General features: G+C 39.1%; 1 protein-coding gene across 2 annotated transcripts in view; it reads right to left on the minus strand.

The window, feature by feature from the left end:
• Positions 1-20,449, minus strand: part of pamr1b (peptidase domain containing associated with muscle regeneration 1b) — a 29,631-nt gene extending 9,182 nt beyond the window's left edge. Inside the window, exons 1-6 of one of the 2 annotated variants that reach the window (XM_085164797.1) lie at positions 20,346-20,449; positions 8,572-8,748; positions 7,429-7,554; positions 6,768-6,882; positions 1,835-2,052; positions 1,047-1,154 (exon numbers count right to left, since the gene is read on the minus strand). In XM_085164797.1, the coding sequence (XP_085020923.1) occupies positions 1,047-1,154; positions 1,835-2,052; positions 6,768-6,882; positions 7,429-7,554; positions 8,572-8,701 (697 nt within the window). In that variant the 5' untranslated portion in view covers positions 8,702-8,748; positions 20,346-20,449. Of the gene's footprint in view, positions 1-1,046; positions 1,155-1,834; positions 2,053-6,767; positions 6,883-7,428; positions 7,555-8,571; positions 8,749-15,716; positions 16,726-20,345 lie in introns of those variants that run through there. The other variant, XM_085164796.1, reaches the window with a different exon arrangement.
• Positions 20,450-25,568: the final 5,119 nt, after the last annotated feature.

Raw genomic sequence — 25,568 nt, forward strand, 5'->3', positions numbered from 1 at the left:
CTACATTATCACCAGAAAATGTAAGGCATTAACGTTGCTGCAGCTCTTTTCCATTCAAATTAACAGCTGAGGATTCATCGTGAGAATACAGATGAATGCACACTGTGTGAAATCAAACAGCCTTTTTTGAAAAAGAAAAATGGGTGTCTCCTCCAGTGGAAAATACTGTCTGTTGTTATATAAGTCGAATTGTTTCACCATTAGTTTTATGGACTTGAATGTAGCCCTGAAAAACAGCACCAAAAGAAAAAATGTGGAATTCACCAAGTCTGCTTTTGCCGAATCTTAAGAGAGGTGTGTTGAATACAAAAACACACCAGACATCTATAACTAAAAGACCTTGTAGTGCCTTGTAGGTAACTTTAACCAGACCCATAGGGGAGCAGTAGCTCCAGAGCTCCAGGGCACACAAATATTTAAGGTGGTATAAAGTGGCAGTACAGTAAAAATATAGTATAAAATCTAGTCTGTGTTTCTTCTCCTTGTCCACTTCCTCTTGCTGCCTTCTTTCCTCATTTAGTTTCATGTCATCTACCCTATTTATCTGTCAACAGAAGAAAATTGCTTAATTTTGCACATCTATATGTGTTAGGTGGCCATTTGGGTTTTGCTGTTTCTTCCAGTGAAACTTGAAATCGACACATATGAACACAGACAGTCCTGACCGTATGACTGTAGCAGGCAGCTGGCCTGATCTCAGTCCAGACCACAAACCTCTCCCTTGTGAAAATGAATCACTGCCTGCATTGGGGCAGCAACAACAGTAAAGAAAAGCCTCAGGGAAGAAATCAATTTTTGGAAATTCGTTGTGACTAGGCGTGCCGATTTTCAGATGAAAATTGCTGAAATAATTCAGGGATTTTGTAAGCCTCAGTACATTAAGACACATGTCTTTCCAATGCCTCATAAGATGGAAAATAGACTGGTTTAGTCTTTCCTGTGATTAAAACATGCATGGATTTTATTTTAATTTCCAACTTTAATATATTTTCTCCAAAATATCACTATTTTGCTCACAAAAGTCCCCTATTATGTTACAGACTCACCATTTTCACACCTCCTGCCTGTGTAGCCAGCCAGACAGGCACAGTGGTAAGAGTAAGAACTGTCTAGGATACATGTCCCATCATGCAGGCAAGGGGAAGAGCTGCAAGCTGTGAACATACAGGCAACATTAGGGTACAAACAGAAAGACTGTCTTTATCAAAATAAAAACATAGAAAGCTGAAATGTGTGGCTGCAGACGTCGGGCTACATCCAGGAATCATACTCAAAGCTGAAATAATTAAACCTTCATTTCCAAAGCCCACTGTTTACTTTTACTACATCTGGCTTAGGCATTGGTAACATGTGTGTGTGTGTCTGTTTTTGAGTTCTAGACCTTGAGAATGAGGGCATTTCTGTGAAGTGAGGGCATTTTGGTTTGTGAACAGGCCGTTAACAGACTCAACACCCATGACAAAGTCTTTTGCCAGAAAATGTAGGTGCTAGTCATGCACTAATAGGAGCTTTTATTAGGTACTGGACACTAAATACCATGGAAACGTATTTCTTGTTTGTATTTGTTGTGATTCCAAAGAGCCCCGTTGTTTATGACGAATTTATAAACAACTTCTTATCTATTCCATATACAAAAGCAAAGATTCCAGCTCAATCTAAATATCAAGATTTGGTTTCAGGTTTAAAGAAAATAGCTTTCTTCCATGACGGCTCATTTAAGAGGGCTTAAGATTTGCAGCTGGGAAGTATGGTACATTGGCAAGGGTACTTTAAAGCAAAGGAGAAAAGCACTGTTCTTATAATAGAAGAGATACTACTTTGTTATGTAACCTACCTGAGTTCTCTTGGAAAGTGGCAAAGAATCCATCAAAATTCTTGTAACCATCAGACACAAAGAGAACATGCAAACTGTTGCCGGAGCTGTGAACTGGTGCAGGTCTGTTATTCCCACAGTATCTACCGATAACACGCGAGCGGATGCTGTCTCCATCTCGGACTTCCACGTAGTCGTAATGACAAGAATGGTGAAACTCCAGACTCAGCATCATGAACCTGCGAATACAAGAGTCGTGGCAGATTGAAATGGCAGAGAGTAGAACAAATGGCTCAAGGCTATCCAACCATCTATTCTCTTCTGCATATCCAATCAAGAGTCGGGATGTGCTTCAACATTAGACTTAATGCTAGTAACTTGATGCTATTTGTGTCCACATGATGCTGATGATGTGAATAAAGTTAACAAAATAATTACAGTTCTTAATGGTTTTCCTTTCCATCGCACTGAATCTTATTTTTACAAGGTAGCACAGCATTTAGAAAGCTAGATTTCTGAATTGTTTTTGATTTGTTTTTTGTTGTCAGATGCAACTAAGTCAGATTAAAAAGCTTTGTTGTAGCCAGTGTTGGATTTAACACTTTCCAGAGTAACACATTACTGTGTTTTACATTTAACTTTTCATAAATACAGTAATTTAACGCATTGCTGTGCTGAATTCAGTAATCACATTACAGTTACAAATCTTGCAACTTGTGTTACAATCTTGTGTGGAAAAATCTTCTTCAGTTATTTGCATGCCGGGCAATTAAAAAGAAGAAAAATCAACCAAACATGCTTTTTTCTCCCTGCACATTTTTGCTACAGTCAGCTGATATCAGGACTAGAGTGCAACAATAAAGTACAAACCACATCCAGGACAGAAGCAACTGCATTGTACTGCTAACAGAACTTCAGCTCTTTGCGAGCTTCTGTACAGACAGCATGCTAACACAAAGCTAGTCAAGAACCCAGACTGATGATCAAGCTGAGTGCATGCTGACCCTAGCCCAGCAGCCAGGGCCTGAACCTCAATAGGCAGCAGCAAAGGCAGCAATGAGCTCACAGCCTACATTTCTTCCTGTCCATTTTTATACCGTAGAATCACTGTGGCATTTGCTTTGAATTATCTTTAGGCTAGTTTTAAAATTTATTTTTGTGTTTTCATCTTTGTGTTCATGCATAATGACTAAAAAAAGATTTTAAAGTAAAGGGATCACTAGAGGTCATGACGGATACAGGCGAAAGCAAATCAAATGAGATGCCTATTATTAACTTTGTGGTTTGGGTGAGCCTTGAAACCTCTAAAGAATGTTTGAAATAGTAAAGTTCAGTGTATTGTGAATGCTCATTATTTGCATAATCAGTGCCATTTCATTATTGTAATAGGCAGGATGTATTGCTAATAAACAGTGTAACCCATTCCATTTCAAATCAACATAATGTTTTGTTTGTTTGTTTTTTTCAGAGAGGAAAGTTAGTCAGGCAGAAACACATTTTCCAACAGTCGCTTTAAAAATAGAAACGCACTTTGGTTAAAGTTATTAAAATGTGACAATGGCTGCACTTATATTGCCCTCCAAGAAGGATTTGGCCCTTCTCTTTAGTTTGTCACATGCATCATGGCTGTAAATTTTAATGAAGCACTTCATACATAGCTTTTAAAAAAATCCTTGCAATCATTAAATCTCTTTCACACACACTTCAAGCCTAGACATCAGGAACTGCATGCTCGGTCTGAACCTAGCTGTATGGAGCTTTTGTTCTTCTAAAAACCTGCACAAACACTTGCCCATAAAATCTGTATGTGTAATGGAGAAAATGACAGAAATAGAAATTTATCACAGGACTGAGAGGCCATAATCTTACCAAAAAAAAAAAAAAATGGTGTTATGGTTTCCAAACCTCCAAACTCTTTGCCATCAATCCTCAACATACATCTTCCAGCTGAGTGGAAATTTGACTTAACCAGGCCAGTTGATAATATTTACTGCAGATGGACAATGAAGATAACTGAGGATTGAGAGCCAATCAGACTTGACTTGACAGACTCAAAGCTTTTCTGTATTTATAATCAATGGTTAAATTGATATTAATTGTTTGGTTTTTTTTACAAGCTGTTGTGCAACAGCAGGATGGTTTTCCAAGGACTTTCAGGTAGGAAGCACTTCACTACTGTTGACAATCTGAAAATTATTCATAATAACTGGGTCATTGTTTTGTTGTTGTTTGCTTTTTAACACCTTTGCTTTTGAACCCTTAAATTTAATATTGTAACACTGCTGCAGGCTGTCTCTAGGAAGGGTAATTATGGCCCACCAACAATCATCAATTCAGAAGAATTTCATTTAAAATGTATTACTGTGATGTTGGCACATCATACAGATTTTAACTGCTTAAAATCAACATATTAGCATCTTCGTGATAAAAATGTCACTATGTTTATCAGATACAGTATTTATGGAAGTGAAGCTAAAACCAGGGCCACCAGTGGATTTACAGGTCATTATTTCAGATTCACAAAATATAATCACAACCTATCTGAAAAAGTCTTGAGCCACCCTTTAAGTGGCTAGAAAAATGGAAAATAGGTGCTGCAATTTATTGAAATTTGTGCAAGTTTATAAGGAAATACAGTGTATAAGGCAAAAACAATGAGACAGAATATAATTTTTTGCTATGACTATCATTAGTCTTCAGCACAGCCTGAACAGTCTTAAGGAGTAGTTCCCCAGGCTTCTTGAAAGACACTTGAAAGCTTTTATTTTATTCTTTTTTTTTTCTTTTTTCTTTTTGATGTTGGCTACCTTTCTCTGTCAAGATGATCACATTGCAGCAATAAAATTGAGGTCTGGGCCAATCTGTGACTGATAGTGTTTCTTTGTGTTTTATCCAGGTATAATTTTACTGTATTGATTCTGTTTAGGAAAAATGCTGTCTGGTCTTTAGTGGATTTGTTCTTATCCCTTAAGACATGCACTTTCCAGATACTGTTCATCTGCTGCAGAGAGATTTCTTTTTAGGCCTGCCACTTCTTTTGCTACCCTCCACTTGTCCAGTTTCCTCATTTTTAGGACACACTGCATCACGCTGAGATTTGCCAGGTTTTCTGTAAACACCTCATAGTTGATTCTCAATGAACCAACTTCTGAACCAACTATAGTTGGTTCAGAAGCTCTTCTGCCTGGAAAACTGTGTTATCTTTGACATTTTTCATATATTCAATTAAATAAACCAGTTGTGTGTTTTTGCAGCAGGTTGCTAGTAAGTGCCATAAGATTTAAAATGTTTTCTTTGCTAAGTTGTCTGTTATAGATAAACACATAACAGACAACTTGAGAAAAGCACCAGACGCAACTCTTGAATCTGGTGCCTACTTGAATGATTCATATGTCAGTGTTAAGCAGAGATGGGCAGTAACGCGTTACTTGTAAACGTTACTGTAATCCGATTACTTTTTTTCAAGTAACGAGTAAATTAAGGGATTACTATTGCAAAAACGGTAATTAGATTACCGTTACTTTCCCGTAGGAACGCTGCATTACTGCGTTACTAAAACCATGATTTTTTGCGAGAATGTCTCATGACAGTGACGTAAGCAAGTGCGACGTTAGTGACAACAGCTGTGTGCAGATCAACAATGGATCATATATCGAGTGCGGGAGAGAGTATGAGCGTGCAGCGTTTAAAGCTTGGAAGTACTGACCTTACTTTAAGTTTGATTCCATAAAAAGTGACAAAAACATTAGTGTCCGCTGTGCGTGGGAAGAAAACTTCTTTTTACAGCAAAAAAACCCCCCTAAACTTCCAAGCAAGCACCGAGTGCGCTACCACGTAATGGGAAACTCACAGAGAAACTCGCAGATTCTTCCACTGACCGCTGTGGCACACCTGCACCAGGGTAAACCTCCGGCTACCCTACTCCTGCTTTACAGGTGAAAATAAAGCAAAAGGACCGCTAGTCTGTGACTTTATTTATTTTCTGCTGTATTTTACTTGCATCTATTTGAAAGAGTGAGTGTAAACACACACAAAAAAATATATTTTATGTGCTGGAATGTGCAGAAAATAGGTTTAAATATTAAACAAATTTCTTCCTGTCAGAGAATGTTGCATATAATTAAATTTTTGCTTGATGCATAAAGTTAAAAGGTTAAAACTAATAAAACAAGTTTTAAAAAGAGACTTTTCCATTTGATTACATTTTGTATGATGGATTATGCAGAAAAAGTAGAATTGGGCTGAAAGATCTTTTGCTTTATCACCTATTCAGGTTGTAAATCGTGTTTTTAAAAAGTAACTAAGTAATTAATTACTTTTGAAAATAAGTAATCAGTAAAGTAACAGGATTACTTTTGGGGGGAAGTAATCAGTAATTAGTTACTGATTACTTTCTTCAAGTAACTTGACCAACACTGGTGTTAAGTGGTTTAACAAAAACATTCCTGTGAAAATTAATCTCTGTCTCTCTTCCACAGCATGTCTTCTATCCTGTCTTCCTTCTCTCTCCCCAAATGGTCGCAGCAGATGGCCCCGCCCCTCCCTGAGCCTGGTTCTGCCGGAGGTTTCTTCCTGTTAAAAGGGAGTTTTTCCTTCCCACTGTCACCACTGTCATATGATTGTTGGGTTTTTCTCTTTATGTATTATCATAGGGTCTACCTTACAATATAAAGTGCCTTGAGGAGACTGTTGTTGTATAAATAAAAACTGAATTGAACTGAAAATAGTTAGGTCGAGTGACTGGACCGAAAAAATGAAAAAGTAGCCAATGTCAAAAGAAAACATTGAAATGATCCTCAGAAAGCCTGAAGAATTTAGCCACAAAATACAAAGAAGAGTAGCTTAAGGCTTTTGCATAGTTCTATAACAAAGGTACTACTAACTATTCTAAAATAACACAGAGGAAAATGAACACCAGTAACTACCTACAGAGGAAAGTATCTTAATATCTTACCTGAGTTCAATAGTAAATGGCCTGTCCACCTGTATGGTCCACTCACACCTAGCATTGTTGGGGTAGCTCTCCAGGACCAAGTGGCCCTGTCGTTTATGGATCACCCCTCCACACTCTGGAAAACACAGAAATTTCATTTTGAAAATATTGATTTGGGCAGCAACTTCAGTTTCTTTAATTACTGTTTTGAAGAGCTCTTTCAAATGCTTTGGTTAGCATTAAGACAACAGTAATTGCATTTAGACTTTCAAAGTCACTGCAGAGAGCCTACACAGCAACATAAATAAGGATGATCACAACACACACACACATACACACACGTTGAACAAAAGCATTCAGCAGCTTTGGAAGGTTTCTGCTTTTAATTAAATGTATGTTTGTTGTGCCCGCTGGTAGAATATCTGCATTTAAACACAAGACCCAGTGTCCAAAACTAACATCTTAAATAGTTTTATAGGATTCCTGACTTGTCATTTAGCTCCTTATGGAAAACCTCCTGGGCATGACTGCATTCCAAGTTGGCACAGCTTTCCCAAGATGGAGATAAATCAGCAGAGATGGAAAAACCATATAGTACGTGGTATTCATTTCACTTAAAGTAAAACAAATGATTTAGAGTGAAGCCGTAGGATCTGTTAATGGGAAGGATGAAAAAACTTACTCATGCAGTCTCCACCAGACCAGCCAGGTCGACATTCTGCGCAGTATTTGCCATTAATGAAGAAATCATCCCTGGGGCCCCATGTCCCATTGTTGCAGCGTTTACAGTTCTCAAATATGCTGCAACCTGAAAGAGGAGAGCCAGAAACAAAACTACAGTAAAGTAGAAGATAAAGGTGGATAAATGAAAACAAATAACATTAATTATCTCCCGAAGATGTGTTTGTATGTAAGAATAAGGAAGCCTTTATCTGAATGGCTTATGCTGTATTGTTGGATTTTAACAAACCCACCAACCCCTAAAATGTTCCCTTTGCATCAACTCTGCTGAACTCGTTAAGGTCCTCTTTCACTGCAATAGAATGCGAAAACATATCGCTGCTTCCTGAAATAGAAATGTGGAGAAAACCTGTTGAAACAGTTTTCTTTGAGGCTGGATTTTCACTTAAGAAGCTGTCCCGTCCATGGGGTTGTGAAGAGCAACATCTGACCCAAGTGGACGCATGGATTTTAACAACGCACGGGCCGGGGATGTGCATGTGGAGATTTATGGTCGTACGCTGAGGTTGGAACACTTTTGTGTGTGTGTTCAACAGTTAAAAAGTAATGTACAGGCATCCATTTAATTCTGAACAGCTGCTTTCTTCGCCCATACAGGAAAAACTCTGCATGCTTGAACTATGAAAAAAGGCATGACACACCTCTACAGGCAAATGGCATGTAAGGAAAAAAGAGGATTTGAAAAAACAAAAGGATCTAGTCTGATTTCATTCACAAATCAAAGCTTTGAGTGTGCTCATTCACTCCTGAATCCTGCCAGCTTTCAGAGGATTCTGCCAGTCAGTCAAGAGCGTGAAGCTAGCCTGGAAACAAATTATTTTACACACAAATACACAAGTTCTTTTCAGTCTTTCTGTCACACTGTCATGCTACAGTGCAAACAGCTGCACAGATGATAGATAGCACTTGGTCTTGCACAAACAACATGGCAGATACTCAAGATATTCATGAAGGTCGCTCCAACAGATGCATACTTATAAGGCAATGCTCGACATTTTAACAGCTTCTTTCAGTGAAAAGAAATAATTGGAGATTTTATTAGATTCATAGTATTATTTAATCAGAATCAGAATGACAGTTTTACCTGGGTGGATAATGCAGGGATCACACTCGTTGATGGCATTCCGGCAACAGGGTACTGCATAGCCTACTGGAGTCCCTTGGAGGGGACACTTACAGCGAATCACATCATACTCGCAGCATCCTCTGCACATAACATTCCACTCCGGACCTGGACAGTGGTTGTACAAGTGCCTGTAATCTAAAGAAGACGATATCTCAGCAAAAAGCGATTTGTTTGTGTAACCTTCAGTTCATTAGCAGTGACGATGAGTCAAAATTAATAGTTCACCTTTTTTTGCAAAATGTGAGCAGAAATGGGTTACTGGAAGGATTCAGTTTAGTGTTTATTTGAGCCACTGTCACACGGTTTCTCGCTCCTTTTTAGGAAACCACAAAAGTCTCAGCAGTTTACCACCACTGTGTGTTATTATGTCAGACGACATGCCAAAACGGTTGAATCACTGTCATGGAAAACAATACCAAATCATTAATCAGTAAGTGATATATTAACTCCAGTGTAAACAACAGCCTTCTTCTTTGTAAAGTTTTTACCTAATAAATGTGACGTTTTATTGGACTGGAAAACACTGATTCAAAGACCTTTGAGTTAGAGCGGTTATGATTATGTAATAGCGGATTTAAATGTTGAAACAGACAAGTGGAAATTCTCTTGTGGCAGATGTGGAGAACAAACCAAAGCTGCACTTTAAACTTGGCACATTGTCACTACAACATTTTGTGCCCTCTCCCGAGCCTGCAGTCACAATAGCTTCTTTGCTCTCAATCACTGACTTCTTATTTATAAAGTGATAGCTGAACACTGGCTCTAATCGTTGTTTATATGCCAAACCGGGACTCTAATACACAGAAAAGCAACTACAAGTGTTTAATCTCTCAGTGGCTGGCAGCCGAGAGGCAAGAAGCGCAGATGTTTAGACTCATCTCGACTTTCTTTTCTCTAAAGACATCATAAAATGTCGCTCTGTCCATCACCGGTCTGGCTTCCTCTCCAACTAGAAGAGATATGGTGATATAAATCAAACAGAAAGCAGGTTGGGCAGTGGAATCCCAGCGGACGCTTTTAAAGGACAGAGTTTCATCTTTATAAAGCCATTGCAGTTTTTTGACTCTTTTATGTTTTAGTATATGGGCTCAGCTGGATTTGTGTATTAGAAGTGAAAGAATGTTCAAAAGTCCTGAAAGAACATGGTCTTCTGAGGCCTACTTAAACTGCTACAGATCTAAAAACAAAGATAATAAAAATGTTTGGGCCACTGGGCTCATTTTCAATCAGTCCTTTGATTGTGTTACCACTCCAGCTACCAATAAAGCTTTCTTGAAGAAAGAATGCCAAGTCCCATCCCTTCAACACTTTCCTTGTAAATCAAAGCTGATGTTTATGCATGATCTTCTTTGTTTAACTTGGACTGTCACCCAGAGACAAAAAGAAAAAAGAATAGAAAAGGGGGGAAAAAGAAAAAGTCTCCTTCTTTCCTCTCAGACTGACATGTTTGTGGATTTCTTTTGACCAAATGTGAGAACCACAAAATTCGATGGGTTTAACACTCATTATGACAGTCACAAAGACATGTTTTTAGCCACAATAAGCAAACAACTTTATGATACTCTAATTGAAAACTGCTGTTTCATAAGAATGTTTTCAAAAAAGGTATTGCGCATGTTTTATTGGGTAGCTTTTGCTCAAACGCCCTTAAAAAGAATCCGAATTGTTTCTTTCATTTACCGCATGCTTGTTTTTTTAACAAAAACTGCAACGAATCACCTTTATCGATACAAAAGTTCATCCTTTTTTTTACTGCGTAAGAAGAAGAACCTTCTAATTCCTGTGAACTATGGTTGTTTAAATCAGCGGAGATCCCCGGACACTTGATCAAAACAACTGAAAAAGATCCGCAATGTGATTGGTTGTGTTGTTTATGTAGCCTTCTGTGAAAACACATGGCTATGTTAGAAGTATCTGTAACCTTCTGCATTCAGTAGCCAATGGCTCACAGCTGTTGCTACTGCATAACACGACTCCGTCCAAGCTATAAGTAACTATATTTCAAGAATCACTTCAGTTATGATTACAATATGAACCAAACCACACAATTCAGACACTGGGATTTGTCAAAGTTTAATGCCTGCCACATGTAGATTAAGAGTTGCTGACACCATCACTCCCTCTTACAGGACAGCTTTTCTGCTTTCATGTTAAGGACAGTGGCCAAAAAGACCATGAAATCCGATTCACAGGACATAAACATAAAAGCGACAGAAGCGCTTATGAGTGGTCTTGGTAATGTCATTACATGGATCACTGCCATTTGTCTTGCCTTAGATATACTGTAGAAACGTCCGTCATCTGCCCTTAGCGCACTTTCACAAGAATACAATCATTTACAGTGGAATACAACGAAAATATTTTTTTATTTCTTCAGCCAAGTCTGGAAAACATTACTCCCTCTCACCTCAGCAGTCCAGTGACATCACTGTGCATGCATTTATGACAGGATCGGTTCCCAGATTTCCATAAGCTGTGTTCTTTCTGTGCCCACTTGAGGAAACTAAACTCAGGCAGCCATGTTTTCAGTGTTTATACACTGTGACTGAATTCAGTTTGCTGACCTCCAGCTCTGTTGATAAGGCTGTTATGTTTTCACTGAACCATGACTCTGAGGACTCTCCTGCGGGGGTAGGACACATGCTGGAAAGCATCGATATTTTTCTGGACTGCTATGCCCTTTCTTTAAGATGCATTTAGCAAAGCTATTTTTTACATGGCTCTGAGATGAATTTGTTCATTTTAGCAGGGAGCCAAAGACTCAAGAGTAAAAATTTAATGTTTTTTTTATTTTTTAACAGCAGTTTAGGAAGGTCTGAACAGGTTTGGAAGGGTTTTACTTATGTTGCATAATCCTGTCTCCTCTAACTGTTTTACACAAACACAAGCAATGAATGTTGCAACACGCAAAGACCCCTATAATTAAACCCAAGACTGTGGTTATTTTATCTACCCATTGTCTCTAATCACAAACTGTAGGTGCTGACAGTAGTTGTCAGAGAGGGTAGGAAGGCTCGGAAGAAATCGATCTGAAAACAAGGTTTGCTTTTGTGTAATGCTTTAAGGCTGCCTTGCACAATTTTCATCCAGCCTGCCAAATATGTATTATGGTATTTTCGATCATTTCTACATTGTTGCATATTTTCCCTGTGCATAACTAGCATTTTCTGTGACAGAAGATATGCAGACATAGAAAGACATTTGTTTTTTCCATCCCATCTTAAATCTACATTTAGCGATGCTACAGAAATAAAAATAGTAATAGTTATAACAATAAACAGTCATAACTTTATGTGTCATATGGCACTTTCAAGTGCTTTGCATTTTCAAGGAAGCTGACTCTGCTGCTCACTGTATTTATGTGTATCCTTACAGTGACAGCAGTAAGATCAGGGGCAGAAAGCCTTCCCATGACCTTGCGTCTGGACTTACCTGAGGCTTACCCACAACAACCTGTGATTATTGCCACTTAGAAAATATATAACTGTGATGATATTGTTCAGTTTCGTTCTATGTTTTACATTAAAAAAATATATTCACCGATTTTAAAATGCAGAACCAGCACGACTGATGGCTCGCAAGTGACTCAGAAACCCCATCTGCTCTTAAACTGTTCCAGGAAGCATTTTCCTTTGACTTGAGCTAAAAATAAAAGCATCTGCATTTGTTGCATTAAAAGCGTTTCTTGCAGCACTTTTTTATACTCTCGTTGACATGAACAAATTAATTGCTGCCTTCAGCGTTTCAGATAACTTATCCAATAAAGATTTAATCTGATCTCAAGATACTATCATAGATGCAGCTGGGTATAATGCTAGCTGTGGAATTTAAGCCAATTACTGTCTATTTTTTTTCCCTTTGTTTACTACTCGGGAACTCTTATCAGCTTGAGTCTTGCTTCACTCTGTTTTCATTCTAAACCAAGCAGGACACCAATACAGACGGGACACCAGTTGGGAACTTCAGGATGAATCTGACATGCTTAGGAAAATCATTGCATAATAATATGGGTTAATCACATCTGTTATACATGGTATATCTTTACTCTCATGTTTTGACAGATGTGTTTTTTAAAAGAATAGTTTAACATTTGAGCAAAGGTAAAGAAGATAGAATGTGCTGATTGTGTTTAAGGGTGGCAGTATTAGTTGTCAGGCGGTCTGCTAAGTTAAGCTAACCTGCTATTAGTCGCAGGGCATCTGAGTATCTGTCAAACAAGTGTATTAGCATTCATTTCAATCACACTACAAAAATCTACTTTTTTCACAGGCCCCTTGTAGCATTGAAATGCACATACTACTGTGCACAATCCTACCTGTAACACAGTTAATTCCTACATGTTCCTTTTGATGATCTAATAATAAGTTTTGCCAACATCAGAAAACATTTCACGGAGTAAATGGCAAGTTACAGTGTTTACGTGAGAGTAAATAGTTTACTCTCGCTTATTTCACACGGTAATAACTGTTGTTTCTACAGCAGCTGTGAGTGTATGTGCTATGTATGTACAGTATTTATGACTGTGTAATTCATTTGCCTACTGTCCACAGCAGCTGTCTTTTTGTATTTTGAGGTTGGATGCATTAAGCTATCATGGAACAAGGAAACTCCCTGGGGAGCTCTGTGGTCGCTGCGACCTTGAATGCATCCTGATCCTGGAGTGCTGATCCCAGTGGTCATTCTGGAAATAGCTTTGAATAAACTTTCCTATAATTGGAAACCACAACCCCAAAGAAATACACCATTATTCTATTATCAACAGTAGTTTTCTGAAAGTTCAAAGACATTTATAACTATACAGTTAGTCCTTTTTTTTTTACTGCAACTACAAAAAAAGATTTGACCATTACTTACCTAATCTAATTTAACCCTCTCTGACAAGCCCCGCTGCTTTTTTTTTTCTTTTATCCAGACAGCTGTGAAGGCATGCACAGGCAATACAGTTGTCAGGCAACCACTACCACACACACTATATGGTACATGTGCAAAAAGGGTGGGTGTTGCTCATTTGCTCCCCAAACTTGCCCATCTCAGCCTGAGAGAACCTGAGATGGGAACCGCTTAATAAACACAGAAGAGCCACCTCCACAGGACAAGACTCAGCTGTCCATCTGCATCTTAAGGATAAAGGACACTCTTTCGAGGATGCCAATGTTCACATTTTGGACAGAGAGGACAGATGGTTTGAAAGAGGAGTGAAAGAAGCCATCTATGTCCACTGTGAGCAACCATCTTTGAACAGAGGCGGTGGTTTACGACACCAACTCTCTGCCATCTATAATCCAGTTTTGAGTTCCCTCCCCAGACGCCTTAACGCCCACTCACATCCTGGGCCATCTGACCTCAGGAATTCACATGATAAGGTGGGGCCAGGTTTCACAATGAACTGACCCAAAACTCTGGCTGATTGGGACCCACACCCAGTTTCACACCTTGGCTCAGTCGATTAGAGGATCATCAGGGGGTCCTTTTGTCCCTCTGTGGGGGGACACTCCCACTAGGTTTAAATCTGGGACTCTCCACCATTTGACCTTAGAACTGAAGAAGCTTCTCGGATGAGAGGTGAAACGTCTTCAAGCAACTTAAAGAAGTCCAGACGCTTTTCTTTGCAAGCTCCTTTGACGACCGCTTAATAAGCTGACAGTGACACGTTTTGAACACGCACTTACGAATAGATGGATATTCTCCTTTTTCTAAATAGTTTTCTAATATTGGACTCCTTGGGGTAGTTTTGTTGTAGTTTGACCTTTTCCAGCATGACGTAATTGGTAGTTTGCAGCACAACTCGTGCACTATAGCCCAATCCTGTCATCAACTGTGGTGAATGGTACTGAGTCTGAGGTCTGCACATTTGTTTTAAGCATTTAACTATGAAACTTGAATCTGACATGACACACTACTTTTCCAAAGCCAGAGGCCAGTGTTTTTCATCATGTAATTTGAAGTTTGTGCCATACCCCCCCTCCCCCCCCCCCCCCACCCAGTTTAACACACAGTCAGGGGAGGGTGTTTGGTGGACAGAAGATCCTAAACAGGAAGCCTTGCACAATTCGGAAACATTGAGAGGGAACGCCAAAACATGCGAAAATAAAAAATACACTCACGCACGCATGCGAGCATGAGTGTAAACAAACCACAAAGACAGGACTTGCATGCAAAAATCTTGAAATTATTTTAGGTTTCTCAGTAGAAAACATCTCTCATCAGCTGATTAGACACGATTATATAACAGGCCGTGCTGACTGTGATTCAGCTGACTGACAACAACAAAAGTAGGTAAATCAGTCAGTGGAAACTCTTTTAATCACTACAGCAGAATGCAGCTGCACTCTGCCAAGCCCTTTGCCACATTTACCAATATTACAAATTGAAGGGAGTGTTTTATTGCATGAGCCACGCAACGAAGAATCAAACAGAGGGCAGAGGTTTGGTTTCGGAGCCTTGGAGACGGCGTATGGTATACACATTACCACGGTCAGCATGATTGTCTCAAACATGACTCATGTCTTCCTGCAGCAGTTCAAGGGTAAACACGCGGAGTAAATCTCAGTCTCTAGGAGAACTCCCTCAGATAACACTTTAAAGGGAAGCTTTTGCACAAAGGAGAAAATATTGGCAAGATTCAGCTGCTCTATTAGAACTGCAACAGTCTCCTTCACCACAAGGAATGTGTGGCAACATGCAACTCTTGTTTTGTTTTGTTTTTATTTAGTAACAAAACAACAACGACAGTGAGAAGGAAAATATATGAAGACTCTCAGAGTTTCCCATTTTTTATGAGACAATAAACAAAGCCACACAGGACAGTGCCTTCCTCTGGATTTCATAACAAGAACTTTAAAAACAAACATCACACAAGCTGATCAGCTGTGTTTTTCTTCGCTTGCCTAAAAAAAAAAACGGTATAAATCACCGGGTCGCTCTCTGTCACTGTTCAACAAATGTTGCTGAGCGCCGCTGCACTCGGAAAAGGAAGAGGGGATGGCAAGAGTGCTGATGCCGGCTTTTTAAGAACAAAGAGCCAAGAGGCTGCGTCAAACACAGAGATAGGAGAGGGAGTAAAACGGAAGAGTGGTGAAGGTAAATGAATTGCCATTCTTTACCGTAGGGCCAGGCTGTCCCTTGGGGCAAGGAGATGGAAATGAAGACAGAGATGAAGAGAAGCCAGTGCCCCTTCCCAGACATAAAGGTGGTGATCCAGGGGATTGTTCGGATACCCCCATAGGTTTTCCCCAGCTGCAATCTCCGTCCCGCAGAAAGCATGCTTCAGTCTGGAACTCTGTTTACTTTCTGAACTCAGCTGACATCACCTTCTTTCTGCCCCTCATTCCTCTCCCTCCCTCCATTCCTCTCTCTCTCTTTTTCTCTTAACTTTCTTTCTTCCTCAATTTCCCTCTCTCGCTTCTCTTAGGCTTCAGGTTTCAGCCCAGCCTTGCAAGGAGTTCCACTACCAGTGGTCTCCTGAAAACTCCCCTCGTCGCACTTGGGAGATGACGTCACTGCTCATGAATGAAAGTGAGCGTGAGTGTGTTTTGCTCTTTCTGGTGGCATGAAATCTGGCAAACAAAGTAGTGATCAGTTATGTCGTGCTACAATTGATGTCAGCTTCACTCAGGCTCAGGCTTAAAAAATGTTGATGTCATTATTATCACACCTAAATAAATGGGAAAAACAGGGAGTGTGGGATTGTGAGTGATTGTGATGTGATTCCAGGGAAATTTCACTTCTGTGACACAATAATACCCTAAACCCATTTCTGTGTTGTTTGGAATATTGGGCCCATATTAATACTGTTTTTTGGGTTGGATAACTCTTGTTACACATTCCATACTTTAAACTTTCTGATTGTTGAAATTATTCGGAGTCTACTGTTCTTAGTTTTATGTGTTGTTTGGTTTTACATTCTCAGTTATTCCTAACATTTTGAGTTTTCACTTCTGATTATATTTTAGTACCATTTGCATTTGTTTCCTGAGTGTTTTCAGTCTTATCATCATGTGTCAGTTCCCCTAGTTTTAATTTATGCATCTACATTTCCTCTTGTATTCAGTTTTACTTCCTCCAGTGTCTCATTGTATTAATTGCCTTCACCTGTGCTTGTTTGCCGAAGCTGTCTCCACTTCCATTCACTGTATCCCAATTCAGGGTCTGCAGCCTTAAAGTAAGCAGCTTCAACGGTCCTCAAGGGCCGCGTACTCAAAGACTGCTAAGGCCGGAAGTGCGAGGCTTGTGAAATGGGACGGTCTAGCCTCCGTTGCGCTGCCCAGGTTGCCTAGCAACCATGATACTAACAGCTGGAAACGTTTCATACAGCTTTGTTTGACAGAAATGAAGGAGAAAATCTTTTGTTCATTTGTTTGTTTGTTTCTACATGAGCTTTGATCATTCTCTGTAAGATTAAGCTCAGCTATTGAACGGCGTATATTTTAAAGTAAAGGCTGTAAAACCAAGTTAGTACAAACGTCACTAATGTCACATAACTTTGCCGACATGTGGCCAACAGTAATGTTTTAATGTTCTTCGTTATTAAACATTTGCACATAAATAAGTGACATAATATTCAGTACTTACTTAAAGTTTACTCTTCAGGCGCCCCTCATCCGCCGTTTTTTTTCGGCAAAATTATCCACACCCACCGCCGCGCTATGCATTCTGGGATATGTTGGGCCATGAAGTCTACACCGCCACGTCCTTAAAATTCAGGGATATGAAGGACGCATTTGAGGGCCGCATTTCGAGCAGCCTCTGAATTGGGACAGCCTTCGTCGCGTCGCTGTGACGTAATCGGCCTTAAAATGCGGCCTTTAAGGCTGCAGACCCTGAATTGGGATACAGCCATTGTTACTTTTATTAAGGTTTGTGGACATTTGTTAATGTGCAGCTGTCTTAATGTCCCACCACAGCATTTTACACAAGTTGAGTTCTGGACCTTTTCTTTCGGAAATTCTCCTCCAGATTTGCTGGTGTGTTTCTGTGGAAGACAGAAGAGTTAATGGTCAACTCGGTGACTACAAGGTTCCATGGGCCCTGTACTACAAATTCAGTAACACTCAGGTTATCTTTCTGTTATCAGGATTCACTTACCTTAACATTAGCGATCAGGAAAAACGATCACATCAAGTTTGTTACTAATGTGCTAAGTTGGCCCTGCGCATTCATATGAGATGGGTGGTGTTAGCAACGTCTAATGTCTGACACAGTTTATACGACTCTTCTTCAACACAAAATTATACCTTCGAGTGCCCTACTCCAACTACTGTCAGAGATATTGTAAGATGATGATAAAATTGAGATAAATATAAAAAAAAAGAGCAAAATGCAACAATGTTGCAAAAAGACACATTAATGCTACCGAAAATTAATAATCTGATTATTTAACGTAAAGACCTGTTCACTAAACATTTTAATTAATTACTTATTTTATCACCGAGTGCCCTCTTGGCGCCGTTGTTTATTTCTGCGATGATCAGAGCACATTAGAGCTTTTAAATCTTTAACTTTTGGATACATTTAAGCATCAAGGTTTACTACCCTTTGCAGTTTGAGAGTAAAGTTTAAATAAAAATAGGCTTAGTGTACATACAAATTTGATATGAGGTATGCAAATACAGAATAGGTGCAGATACTTACAAAAGACATCTTACAGGAATGGTGATGCTATTATCTGGAGAACTGAAGGTTATTTCCCATCTGGAACAGAGCCTACTCTGGAGCAGGTTAGGTTCACAGTATAATGACAATATACCTCAGTTAGAAGTGAATTGCCTTCTTCAGGGTTAACCCAAGTTACTTGGATGAGCCAGGCATCTCTACTTTTGTCTCATCTGGTCAAAGGACTTTGTCCCAGAAGTCTAGTGGTTTGTTCAAACTCAACTTTGTAAATTGAAGCCATGCTTGCATGTTCTTTTGAGAGAGAAGAGGCTTCCTTCTGGCCACCCTTCCAAATAAAGCATACTTCTTCAGGCTTCTTGTAATTGCACTACAATGAACTTCAACATTTAACATAGTAACTGATGCCTGTGGAGTCTGAAATGTAGTTCTTGGGTTTTTTTGCAGTTTCTGAGCTTTGCACGGTCTGACCTTGGGGTGAATTTGCCAGGAAATCTACTCCTGGTAAGAGTGTAACATTGTGTTAACACACTCTTCAATGGTCCAGACCAGCAAACTGCCAAAACGTCTACTTTTACAGAGGTGGTCACTCTTGCTGATGTTTAATTAATGGAGTGTATTTGATTAGCAACACCTTGTTGTTACTTATTCTCTTGCTTCCTATAAAATCAGTAAGGTTGCAATTTGTTTTTTTACAGGATTACTTAAATAAACTTTATTTAAATCAGGTTGAAAATACCCTTATTTGACACTTGAAAACAACAGGAAGGTAGCCAATGAAAATATTTTTTGTGTCTGTTTACCATTGCTTTTATTATTATTATTTATTTATTTATCTATTTAGGTCTGCTGGGTGGGTGTGTTTATTTCTGCTGGACGTGACACTGGAATTAATTCATTTGTTGTTCTTTTCCCACATGGAAAGCTGCATGTGAGAACTCATGGTGAGCACAGATCAAACAACTCAGAGAAAGTGAATCAAATATCTCTGGCAGTTTCCTGAAACAGCAGGGCGCAAACAAACTGTAGTCTATGTATTTCTTTGGTAGGAAAACTGAATAAAGACTGAAATGGAAATAGTTTGTAAAGAAAAAAGTATAACGGCAGTGGGATGAAGAGGGAAAAGCAGCAGAAGGAGGAAAGCAGGAGAAGAGAGTAAAAGGAAATGGTATTTGCCTGAGTGCAGTTTCTATCCACCTCCCACCACCCCTCTTCTGTTTATCCAGATGCATAATAGTTTATTATGTGAAACCCAAGGCTTTGATTGTAGAGACCTACTACAGCTGCAGTCTTCTGTCTCTAGAGAGCACACACTAGATGTGGTATTTATATTACTATTTTTTATACATAAAGAAAATAACTCAAGTCTAATACTGAATAATACTGATTCTGCAAATCATTATAACATTTTTATGTATTTAAGACTCACCCAGCAAGAGTTATGTTTGAAAGCTGTGTATTATTTTAGTTATAACTCTGTATTTTTGTAGTTTTTTGTTTTGTTTTTTAGAACAAACTATATATGGGTAGGTAACAGATAAACAGATTATCTGTGTTCTAGACAGTAACCCATTCTGTGTCCACCGAATCCAAGTGACAAGTATAATAATAATAATAATAATAATGGATTGCATTTATATAGCACTTTTCAGGACCCCTCAAAGCGCTTTACAATACCACTATTCATTCAATCTCAAATTCATACACTGGTGAAGGCAGCTACAGTTGTAGCCACAGCTGCCCTGGGGCAGACTGACAGAAGCGAGGCTGCCATATCGCGCCATCGGCCCCTCTGGCCAACACCAGTAGGCGGCAGGTGAAGTGTCTTGCCCAACGACACAACGACCGAGACTTTGCGAGCCGGGGCTCGAACACCCATCTCAGCCATCTCAAGATGGTTTAGATATGTGCAGAGGAGGGATAGTGGCAAAGTAGATTTAGTAGTCTGTCTCAGCTACCGCTGCGAACTCAGTCAGCTAACTTAGCGAAGCGGCTACATTAGCTTATTCCATGTTAGCTTATTAACTGTTTGCTAACCGTATGAGAATGAGAACTGCTTTGCTTTGCTTTTCACCAAAATGGCTTGGAAAAAAGACAAAGCTAAAGAAAATTAGAATACTTACGGTGATACAACAGTGATGAAGACTGAGCCACCTGACAGCTGGTGTTTCTGACTTTTCGATGAGTCTTTAATCCCACTTGCTCACATTTCAAAATCAAACCACGTGCAGTGGGCGGAGCTTCATATGTGACTGGACATGAACAAAATTAAAAATCTAAAGGCCAGTTGACTGTTTTTACAGCTTGAAAATAATGCAGATTGTGTAATGTTTATTTTTTTTTTTATATTTATGTAATATTTCACAAAGAAATAAAATCAACAAAAAAAAGCAAAAAGAATTTGTTAAACTTTATGCGTAATATTAATGCAACAACACGTGAGCAACTGATAAAAGACAAGAACATTTTACTTTTACTCTGCTGGCTTTTCTCAGAAGCTAAATAATGTCAGCTGTTATATCAGATCAAAGACTAATATGTTTGTTTATGATTGCTTATGTTTATGAATAATTATATTTTTACTATAGTAAATAGTAAGTAGTAGGTACTTAATATGCAAAATATTTGAAGTTGATCAAAAATAATAAATTGAACTAACTCAAATGGAAGAAAATGTAAGATAAACATAAGCTAATTGAGTTGGTAAGACTGTTTTTAAAAAGTTACATTACTTAATTTATTCAAGTACTTTGAGTGTTTGGGTTTACAGTGCAGTAGAAAACATTTAAAATGTTTCCTTCTGTGCTATGTCCTGTATAAACATTTTGGAGTCTGAAACCACTGAAAAACTTTCAGTAAAAAAAATAAAATAAAATAAAATTTGATAAGCTGTTATGTGTAATTTCATTTTGGTCACACTACCTGACAAACAGAAGCCTGCTCCATCCATCATGTTACTGTAGTTAAGGCGTTTTCACAAAAGAAAACATTTTCTCATGACCTAAGTTTATTCTGAGCTGCATTTTTCTCAGGTAGCTCCACAGTGATTGTTGTTTATGAATGCCCACAGCACATAGAAAAATCTCATTACCAAGTACATAAAGGAAGCAATGTAACGGGGGTGCATTTTCTAGGGGCCATTACGAGAATTCCCATGTTGGCTGCAGTTATGTTACTAAATCTGTTCAATGTTATTTGTAAAAGTTCAGTCTCAGACTGGTGTCTAATTGGTTTATTAACAGTAGCATTAACTTGTGTTTGAGGTCTGAGGGTTCTCGTGAGGTCAGACATTAGGAAGGTGTCTGACTACGGAGACATGTGGTTTTAATATGAGCAGATTTAATCATGACATCACATTTCATTTCTATGGTTACACAGTGGACAAAGACAGCCCTCCCATCCCCCCAAAAATTAACTGTCTGGCCTTACCATGCCCCAGCCTGCCATGTCCATTACCTTACTTTCAGTATGTGAAATTTAAGCCATCTGCGTCGCAGGTAGGCCAAGATGCCAGTAAGAGCTTTTACGCAAAGCCAGTGACAATGTTTTCCAGTAGAATGTAATAATAAGATGCAGTTTAGTAACTTAATGCAGCAGAACAGTTTGAGGACACGACTTTTTAAAAATCCACTCATGTATTTGCTGAACTTTTTGTGAACTCTTTTAATGTTAAGCACCCTCCTCTTCACAGCTGTGTTTATACATAGTTCTGTCACCAAGAAGGAGCAGAGCCATTTCTGTTCTTTTCACTTATCCATCATTCCCTTTTTTATATAATATATATTCAGCTAAAGAATAGGTGAAAAGTAACTCATGGATATTATCACTAAGAGGATGGATGATTGGATGGATGGATGAGTTAGCATTTTGAATGAATGAAGTGCCCTACACATTTATATATGCTTATGTGTACATTTTCCTGATTTCACTCTCTGCTTGCATGAAGTCCATAAAGCCAATACTCTAATATCTGATCAACTACACGTGTGTCATACCAGATTCAGTGCTTTAATACTGTCAAAGTCTGATTCGTACTTCAGTATTTTCCATGACTGAAATGCATACAAGCTATGTTAGACACATCTAACATACCTTTGACTCACACGTTCTTACTTGTTGCATTTAAGTCACTCTCCAAATTGTCACGGTCTGTTTTTGATTTACTTGAATCCATATTTCAGGTCAACATTTACACACGACTTTACATAAAGCTCTAAATCTGCCCTCTTTAGTCTCCACCCAGTGACGTTATACAGCTATAGCTGCTCTGTCTGTAAATGACAAAGACTTGGATTTCATCTGGTTAATCCCAGAACAAAAGATCCATCTGTGGGATATTTGTAATAGCAAGGAACTACATTAGAGTTAATGCCATTACAGCACACTTAGAGTCATCTATAGACAGAATGCTGGAAAGACGGATGCCTGTCTGAGCATATGCATATGTTCCCATATGGGAGGGTGGGGGAGGGGGGGGGTTGTTGATTTTTTGTTTTACTGAATGAGAACAAAGCTGAGCCGTACTGGTGATGTTTTTAAAAGAAGCAATTTATTTTAATGGAAAACAACACCATCTAAATTGTGGCATATGAAAAATATCTGCAAGCCTCAGCTTTCTGTGCTAACTCACGCAGAGCAGAATATAAAATCTGCTAGTAATTACTTATAAAGCAGCATTAAACATACTCTTTCGATCTTTAACTATTTATTCAAGATTTAAAAACTTGAAACCAGATGCTGTATATGCTCAAATAAGGGAAAATCTGGTGCAGCCTTAATGAGCTTTGGCTTTGGATGAGCCCATTCATGTCCTTGGATGTGTTACATGTCATTAGATTTATATTATGTGAATATAGTGTGTGCTTGTGTGATACTAAGCATTAATTATTATTATTATCCTTATTCCCCTCTTTTTTAATAACTTACAGAATTCTATTAATCAGATCACCTCATCCCTCATTTTAATTACTAAAGCAAAGATGCTTCTTTTTAATAATAAATCTTTAGCTGACTAGGTTTCCACAAGGTCACCTCTGAGAGGGAGTTGTCTCTCAAAGAGCCGTGCGCCATCATCTAAATGGCTCTCAAGATCATAAATCCTGTCCGGTTAAGTTTATAGGAAGGCTGAAGACGCTGTCTTCTGATCATAGTTTCATGTCGTGACAACTAAATTATTGAATGGGGAAGAACAACCGGAGCTGGTGGCAGTAGCACTGGAAGCTTATTCAGTAATTGCAGACAAAGCTCTCCTGCTTGGAGAGCTGGGATAAAGAAAAATAAATAAATTAAAAGAAATCATATAATGGAAATCTCGGAGGGACGTGCAAGGAGAAGGAGAAGGAAAGTTTGGCATGCCGAAGGAAGGAATCTATTCTGGGCTCCAAGTGGGAGTTTTGAAGTCTCTCTGACATCTCTGCCTTTTGCATTAGACAACTGCATTTCCTTCCCTTCATCTGTGTTTCCCTGGAGTGACCTTTGTCGTGTCATTGCCACTAAATAATAGCCACGCTGAGAGTTTGTTTTGGTGTGCCATGGAAACAAGGTTTCTGTTTTTATCCCCTTCCTGTCAGTGCACTCAGTGGAGCACCAAGTCTGTGCCACTACGGTGGAAATAATTTGGTCAGCGAGATACAGGGGAGGCAAGACAAAGGAGAGGCCAGACTCGAAATGTGAGGCCGAATGAGGTCAGCATGAGACACCACAACTGGAACCACTAAGCTACTTTAAAGTGAACCACAGCAACCCAGAACCCATTAAGAGCAAGCCCAACGTTTAACAGCACCTATTCTCCTCCTCTCCAGCTTCGCTGCTTAGAGAGCAGTTTTTCCTTCTGATCTCTCAGTGTTTTGTTGACGGTTTCCATTGGTTATAGCGCTTGAAGAGTCTCCAGACAGGAGCTCGTGATGTCAACATCTTCTCAGTGGCGTAATTTGGATTTTATGTAAGGAATGGAACAACTGACAAGAGGAATTTAGATTTTTATAAAATATAACCTCTTATTGGGAAAAAGAAACAGGTGCCACCAGTCAGGGGGTGAGGTATGGACACGAAGCTATGCACTCTCAACACTTGATCTGTTGTGTGTATTTATAGAGGTATTAATTTGGCATTATGTTTTATGAGCAAGTTTGTTGCTTCGCAGCCATCATCATAACAGTGGACCAGGTTGGTATCTTTTTCCACTGAGCTAAATATGAACCTACCATGTATCACGCAAGAGCACCTTTAAAGAGATTTAGCATAGGGAGAAAAATATCTCTGTGCTTACACACAGATATTCTACTATTAAGCCATAAATGATGACTTTCATCCACCTAATCACTGTTGCAGTCCAAGCACATCACAAACAATAGCAACAGCACACCTTAATGGGAGCAGTCTCCTTCGGCAGGTTAATGAACCATGCCACGTCCCAGAAAGTGCTCCGAAGCAGCCAAGAACATGGCTGCTTCTGCTTCTGTGCTTTCAAATGCACCAAATTTCTGATGTGCTGGAACAAGCCTGATCCAAAGAGGGCCCACCCACTGCAACACCTACAGCCCCAAAGGATCCATTAGCAACATCCCATTCCCAAGATCCCACAGGGGACATACACAAGAAGAAGTGTCCATTGTTCATTCATACAATATACATATATACACACCTTTTCATTTAATGTTTTTTTTTCATGTCTATTTACATTGTAGATTTTCACTGAAGGCATCAAAACTAAGAATGAACACATATGGAATTATGTAGTAAACAAAAAGTGTGAAATAACTCAAAACATGTTTTATATTTTAGATTCTTCAAAATAGCCCCTCTTTGCTTTAATTACTGCTTTGCACACTCTTGGCATATCTCGATGAGTTTCATTAGGTCGTTCAACAGTCAACAGTCTTGAAGAAGTTCCCAGAGATGCTGAACACTTGTTGGCCCTTTTGCTCTCGATTGGGTTTAGGTAAGGTGACTCTGGAGGCCAGGTCTATCTGGCACAGCACTCCATCACTCTCCTCCTTGGTCAAATAGTCCTTACACTGCCTGGAGGTGTGTTTGGGGTAAATAAATGATTGTCCAACTAAATGCAAACGGGATGGGATGTTGCTGTAGGATACTATGGTAGCCACCTTGGTTCAGTGTGCTATCAGTTTTGAATAAATTCCCAAGGCATCCCCATCCCATCACATCTCCTCCTTCATGCTTCACAGTGAAACCATGCATGTAGAGTTCATCTGCTCACCTTTTCTGCATTGCATAAAGAGGTAATAATGGATTGCATTTATATAGCACTTTTCAAGGCACCCAAAGCACTTTACAATTCCACTATTCATTCACTCTCACATTCACAAACTGATGGAGGCAGCTAC

This window comes from Neolamprologus multifasciatus, chromosome 7, assembly GCF_963576455.1.
Source record: "Neolamprologus multifasciatus chromosome 7, fNeoMul1.2, whole genome shotgun sequence".
Lineage (NCBI taxonomy): Eukaryota > Metazoa > Chordata > Actinopteri > Cichliformes > Cichlidae > Neolamprologus > Neolamprologus multifasciatus.